The sequence below is a fragment of the Myotis davidii genome, unplaced genomic scaffold, assembly GCF_000327345.1.
Source record: "Myotis davidii unplaced genomic scaffold, ASM32734v1 scaffold46, whole genome shotgun sequence".
In the NCBI taxonomy this organism is placed as follows: Eukaryota; Metazoa; Chordata; class Mammalia; order Chiroptera; family Vespertilionidae; genus Myotis; species Myotis davidii.
The window spans coordinates 3,489,980-3,496,968 of NW_006383006.1; the positions used below are offsets into that span (position 1 = coordinate 3,489,980).

The following is a 6,989-nucleotide window of genomic DNA, read 5'->3' on the forward strand; positions in this document are numbered from 1 at the left end:
AAAATACTGCCCTAGACGGTCTGTCTCAGTGGATAGACTCAGCATCAACCGGCAGACTGAAGGGTCCCAGGTCCAATTTCAGTCAAGGGCACGTGTCTCATTTGTAGACGGGATTCCCAGCCCTGGTCAGGGCTCCTGTGGGAAGCAACCAATCTATGTTTCTCTCTCTCTGTTTCTCTCCCCCCTCCCTTCCACGCTCTCTAAATAACAATGGAAAAAATATCCTCGGGTGAGGATTAACAAAAACAAACAAGAAAGACTAAAATACTTAGAAAACACTTTGGCTTTTTATCCAAACGTATATAGACAGATAGGCAATTGTTGTCCAGGGTGCTCCCCAAAATATTTTCCTTTCCAACGGTATTTTCTAATGACATACTCCTGTAGTATTTTCAGATGTAAAAGTATGATGATACTGATCCATGAAGGCCAAATAAATGATATTTCTAATTTTAGGGATGGATTTTCATAGAATCCCTGGAGGTTGCTGGGGTGAGGGCCATTGTCTGTGGTCATAGAATTGAATGAGGCAAGGCTTGCTGGCCATCGTGGGGACTGAAGTCATGACCTTCAACAGGACAAATCAGAACAATGCTGCTGTTTCACGGAAACAGAGGGAAGTCCTGTAGATCCACCTGGTAAGACCTGCCGCCTCGGGAACTTGTGAGAGAGCTGGGCAGCACTACCAGACACAGGAAGCATGACCAACAGCCTTAGCTGATCCTCTCAATCCTCATCAGATCAACAAAATTCACCTCTTACATACTAGTACATCGATGGCTGGTAGACTAGCTGTCTAGCCCCTTACACTCAACCTAGGAGCACAAGCCTAACGCACGAAGAAGATACTAGCCTCTAGGATTCCTGGGCCCTTCCATTGCATGCAACACAAGGCCAAGTTTGTGTGTGTGTGTGTGTGTGTGTGTGTTTTGGGGGTTATTTTGGGGGATTTTTGGAAGGCCACTGACTTTATTGATTTAAAAAACTTTATATGGACAGTGACTGTTTTGCCAAAAGAGAAGCCAAATGTAATTAAACAGACCAGGGGTGAGGGTAGGGACCAGAAATCCACTCAGAAAAGCTGATTACCGATCTGAAACTGGCAGGGGAAAGAGAAGGGAGATGCATGCAAGAGTGAGAATTCCAAAAAAGTTGAAATGGTGAGGGGAGAGAACTCCCCCAGAGACCCGGAGGACATCGGTGGTGAGCAGACAGCAATCGTTTCCTTGGTAGAGGACAAGGGAGTAGTCCCCACTGAGCTGCAAACTCTGAAGACTCAACGCTGGCGTTAGGGATGGGGGGCTCCCCAGAAAGCATCACAAGAAGGCGTCACACCACTCTCGAAGGGACCCAAAGCAGTCCCGGACTGCTTGGCATTGGCGCCACATGTGTCCTTTAGCCATTCCCGGAAGAGATCATCTTTCTTTAGCACCAGAAACTGGCCAAGGACCACATAAGCCTTGTCAAAGCCCCTTTCCTCCAGCTTCTTGCCCAGGACTTCACCGATCCCGGCCAGGCTCCCCACTGGCTTTTCCCCCATGGGCTCTGCCATGAAGTCTCGGTGCTTTTGGGAGGTTGTCATCTTGATCAGTATTAATCTCCTCTGTTTTCCAGGCTGGGCCCTGCTCCGCGGCTGGCACTCATCGGCAGTTCCAGCTCCCACCACAAGGCCAAGTTTGAGATGAGCCCATTCACTTACCATGGGAGCAGACCACTACCTAAACTAACTTGTATCCACTGAATCATGCTGAGCCCGAAGCCTAAATAAACACTAGCCAAGTCCCATGCCCTGAGCAAGCAGTCCTTTCCTCTTTCTGCAACTGATGCCTCTGACTACCACTTTTTAGGTTAAACATCATTAGTTTCTACCCAAATTACTATAAGTAAGAAATATGAAGGGTCCAGATTCCATGTTAATTTCTCAATAATTATACAGTTACGAAAAACTGATTAGAGTGAAGGAAAAATGACATTACCACATCCTGAGATGCATATTGGGGGTCCTCTGGGTTGACCGACCAGTAGCAGTAATCAAAGCCGAATGCCACAACCTTCTCCCGGGTGTCGCCAAAGCCATCTGATCGGCTGTCCACCTAAAATCAAACATAGGATCCAGTGTCTTCTCTATTATAATATCAGAATCTGGCTAGTGGGACTAGTTTCCTCTCTGCTGTAGCGAGAGAGACCTGAACTGGCCATGAGAATCTTTATGATATCTATCTAAAAAAGAAAACAAGTAACCTCTGTCCTCGTCTTGTTAGGTTCAATAAAGCCGCAGAGAATTAATTGAATATCTGTCTATCATACTATCATGTAGTATACAAATGAGATATAGCACACCTTGGGAGAGAAACCTTTACATCTCCAGGCATCTTCTTATCACTATCATTTTTCCCTCTAAGTATTTCTATAGCAGACACAGAAATGCATGAATACTTTAGTTCCTGGGCCTGACAGGCTCTATTAACCTAAGGCTTTCACAGTGAGTTAGAAAGCATATTGGACAGACGAGCTAGGACCAATCCAACTGCCCAAGGTAAATGAAGACAGAGCCAGAGCTTGGAACTGTACCGACAACCTCAAGGTACTATGCTGGGGAGAATGGCATTATTCACAGAAATGCCTGTATTTTCTATTTAAAATTTAGACTCTGGACAGGGAGAGACAACCCCTAGCACTAGGATCCACAGGTCACAGGATAATGAGGCTGTCAGAATGACTAAGAGATTCTTAGGCAACTGACCTCAGGGAAGCAACCAGCCAGCAAGGTGTGCAAGAGGCAGATTCGAGTTTGATCTTGGCCAGGAATTATTAAGAACCAAAAATATGATCTCTCAGAACAAAGCAGCTGAAGTGATTAGGCAACAGAGATATAAGTAAGAGACAGCAAAGAATAAAAGGCCTTTTATCCCCAGGGAGCTCTTGTTGACAGTTTGACGGTTCCTGTTCTCTTTTAGCAGAGGGCTACTGACAAAAGGAAACAGATCACATCACAGGAGTAACATGTGAGTGCGCATGGCTGGCAGGCCTGGGGTCCAGATAACCCTCACTCTTACCCTCCACTCTCCAAGGCACAGAAAGAATCTCTTCTATAGCCTGGTAAGAGGGGAATGGGGTGGAGGAAATTAGCCTCAGAAGTGGTGAGGGGTAAAGGAGGAAGTACCCAGAGTTTGTCCAATTGTGACTCAAATATCAGTCAACTCTGTGAAAGAGAATTTGTAACAAGACTCAGACTAGAGACTGACTGACTCTCTTCTGAGGTCGGAAGGTTCTTATTTGGTCCTCACTGTGGCCAAAATGAATCCTGCATTAGCAGATGCACACACCTCTAGACCAAATGATATGAAATGAGAGGCTTGGGACAAAGGCTAACTAGTTCTCAGGTGAGTTAAGTATACACATGGACTGTCCCCAACATGATTTAAGCTGGCCATGCCTGCCTCCATATTCATTCCTTGTGTTTACTTTCAAAGAGGCTACTGCCCGGTTTCCAAAACAGCTGCACCTGTGTGATAGAACTTGGGCTGCAGCAGCAACATCCCCTGTACTTCTTTCCTACTTTTTTATATTTGCTTGGTGGTTGGTCAAAGCTCTCCCACTCTCCCTCTTTACACATATGCACATACACACTTTCACCTCAGAAGCCCTGTAATGATACGACCCCCTCAGTGCAGAGAAAAAGGAAAGCAATTTCAGGCTTACCTTTAAATTCCTGATTTTTGCCACTTTGCCATCAATTTCCACAATAATTCTTCCTCCTTCTTTGGTCTCCCTAGAAAGACCAAACCCATAAAAAAAATTGCCTTTTTTTATCTTTTTCTTTTTTTAAAATTTCTTTATTGGTTAAGGTATTACAAATGTGTCCTCATCCCCCCCATTAACCCCCAACCTCCCCTTCCCCACTCATATTCTTATCCCCCTGTTGTCCATGTCCATTGGTTTGGCTTATATGCATGCATACAAGTCCTTTGGTTGATCTCTTCCCCTTACCCCCACCCTCCCCTACTTTCCCTCTGGGGATTGATAGTCTGATGGCTGTTTCTCTGTCTTTGGACCTGTGCTTTTTTTCTTCTTAATCAAGAAAAGAGAAGCTGAGCCCAGTGCTATTGGGACAAAATGTTTCCCTCCTCCTGTCTCGGTAACTGCAGTGTCTGTCTCCATAAGTGGCTGAAAGCATCAGATCTCCTGAATCTTCAGTCGGCTATAATCACTCACACTTGGACGTCATCTGCAGTCCTGACAATCTACTGCCTGCTGCTCAAGGCCCTTCACATGAGCTCAGTAAATAAGCTTTGTGCCCTTCTTTCCACCTCACTTTTGTTTAATGAGATGTTATTCTCTACTCCGACTGCAAGTAACAATTCTATTTCAACAGCATTTTCTTAATCTAATCCATGCTATCGTAAATCCTTAGTTCCCAAGGAACAGAGAAGTTACTGTGAGGAGTAGTCTATGTTGTTATCCCCAGAACCCTTAAAAGCACAGTTTTGCAAAGAGGAAGATCTGCCAGAGGGCCCTGGCCAGGTAGCTCAGCCGGTTGGATTGTCCAAAAGGTTATGAGTTTGATTCCCCGTCAGAGGACAGACCTAGGTTTCAGTTTCTATCTCGGGTCAGGGAATGTATGGGAGGGGGAAAAAAAAGTGAGGCTAAAAAGAAAAGGATCTGCCAGAGGCTACCCTCAAAGTAGCAGCTGCACCAATAAACACCGCCGCACCCCCCCCCTCAGGCATGCCCTGGCTGGTTTGGCTCAATGGTGAGAGTGTTGGCCCAGGAACTAAAGGGTCGTGGGTTCAATTCCTGTCAAGGGCACGTATCTCAGTTGCAAGATCAAACCCCACCCTGGTTGGGGCATGTGTGGGAGGCAACCAATCACTGTGACTCTCTCTCACCAATGTTCCTCTCTGTCTCTCCCCGTCCCTTCCACTTTGAGAAAAAAATATCCTTGGATGCCAATTAACAAAAAAACAAACAAACAAACAAAGCTAACAACCCAAACCTGAGCCACCACACCTGGCAAAGCAGAAGCCAGGTGTAATCAATTTACCAATCTAAACACAGCAGCTCAGGCACATGACGCTTTCCTTCTTTTCTTCATTGTGCCCCTTTTGCCTTTTTCCTACTTCTGTTTTTCTTGTTTCTCCTCCCATCTCACTCCTCTTCTCATTATTCTGTCCACTACATGACTTTTCTTTTTTTAATTTAATTGTATTGTTTAAAGTACTACAGATAGTTGTACATATGTCTCCTTTGCCCCTCCTTCCCCCCACTGACATTCCCCCGGCCTCCCCTACCCCCTGACTGCATGACTTTTCAAAGCCAATCACCTCCATATCAGGACAAACACAATCCCTGCTAGCACCGAATTTTATTATGGGAGACAATACCTTCTTGAGCCTTCTGCCCAATTTTCAAGCCATCTTACGTCCTGGAAATTTTTTAACGTCCCAGATAATTCCAGTATGTGCCACTGGTCCCAAATCACACTCTCCACAGCTTTATGTCCTATTATTCACCTCCCTCCACATACCCTCTCCCCAGACAACCAAACTTACCTGTTTCCTAACAGAGCAAGTCCTTCCCTCTGTATTTTACTACAGGGAGTGCTTTTTACACCTTCTCCACCTATCAGCAAACTCTAACACAGCGGTTCTCAACCTGTGGGTCGCGACCCCTTTGGGGGTCGAATGACCCTTTCACAGGGGTCGCCTAAGACCATCGGAAAACACATATATAATTACATATTGTTTTTGTGATTAATCACTATGCTTTAATTATGTTCAATTTGTAACAATGAAATTGGGGGTCACCACAACATGAGGAACTGTATTAAAGGGTCGCGGCAATAGGAAGGTTGAGAACCACCGCTCTAATAGGTCTTTAAAAAGCAGTTCATGCATATATGCATAACCCACGGACACAGACCGTGGGCTGGTGAGGGCCTGGGGCAGGAGTGAGCTGAAGGGGTCGATGGGGGAAAAGGGGGGACATATGTAATACTTTCAACAATAAAGATTTTTTTAAAAAAATAAAAGTTCAGCTGAAACCGGTTTGGCTCAGTGGATAGAGCATCGGCCTGCGGACTGAAGGGTCCCAGGTTCGATTCCGGTCAAGGGCACATGCCTGGGTTGCGGGCACATCCCCAGTGGGAGATGTGAAGGAGGCAGCTGATCAATGTTTCTCTCTCATCAATGTTTCTAACTCTCTATCTCTCTCCCTTCCTCTCTATAAAAAATCAATAAAATATATAAAAAAACTTTTTTAAATAAGTTCAAACACCAACCCTTCTGTGAGCTTTCCCTGCCTTGCCAAACCCATGTATGGCAAGTTAGTGAAAAGGGGAAGAAATCATGTGGCTGGACACCGGACGCCTCAAGAGCTGCGAGGTGCGGAATGAGATGCAGCCATGAGGACGTGGGCACTGCCAACGCCGAGCTGCGAGAAGGGGCTGGAACCACCACCCCTATTTCACAGCTCTGCCGTCCAGCTGGGCCTCAGTGTCCCTCTCATACCGCACACTCGGCCTTTCTCCACACCTTCGCGGAGAAACCCGCGTGCACCCACCATTGCGCCTCCGTACTCGCAGGGACTCCGGAGCCACCAAGAAGAGCGAGGACACTGACCGGCCCTTCTCCACGCACCCGGGGGGCGCGCACAACTGGTGCCGCAAGACTTGAGCTGCGGCCCCTCGCAACTGCTGGCAGGACTCCAGGGACCCCGAACAAGGGCGGCCCAGCCCTGTCCATCCAGGAGCCGCTATCCCCTGGGGCACCACGCGAAAGCCCCAGCCGAGGTCTCAACTCGCCAGGCCCTGCAGGTTTCCGGACCCCGGCCGCTGGGCCACTGGGTGCCGGATGGCTCCAGCCGGAATCACTCCGGGGGGTGGGGGGTGGCGGGGGCCTCGCCCTCCGAACTCACTTGACGCCTCCGGCGCCCCCTCCCGCCCGGACTCACCTCTGGCTGAGGGGCCGCACCCTCACGGCCACCCGCAC

General features: G+C 47.5%; 1 protein-coding gene and 1 pseudogene across 1 annotated transcript in view; both read right to left on the reverse strand.

Moving 5' to 3' along the window:
• The window catches only part of STARD9 (StAR related lipid transfer domain containing 9), a 109,102-nt gene that overhangs the window by 99,935 nt on the left and 2,178 nt on the right, over window positions 1–6,989 (reverse strand). The window contains exons 3-5 of the mRNA XM_015557524.1: window positions 6,952–6,989; window positions 3,703–3,772; window positions 1,977–2,093 (exon numbers count right to left, since the gene is read on the reverse strand). Of these exons, the coding sequence (XP_015413010.1) occupies window positions 1,977–2,093; window positions 3,703–3,772; window positions 6,952–6,989 (225 nt within the window). The remainder of the gene's footprint in view (window positions 1–1,976; window positions 2,094–3,702; window positions 3,773–6,951) is intronic.
• Window positions 1,239–1,679, reverse strand: LOC102766234 (annotated as a pseudogene).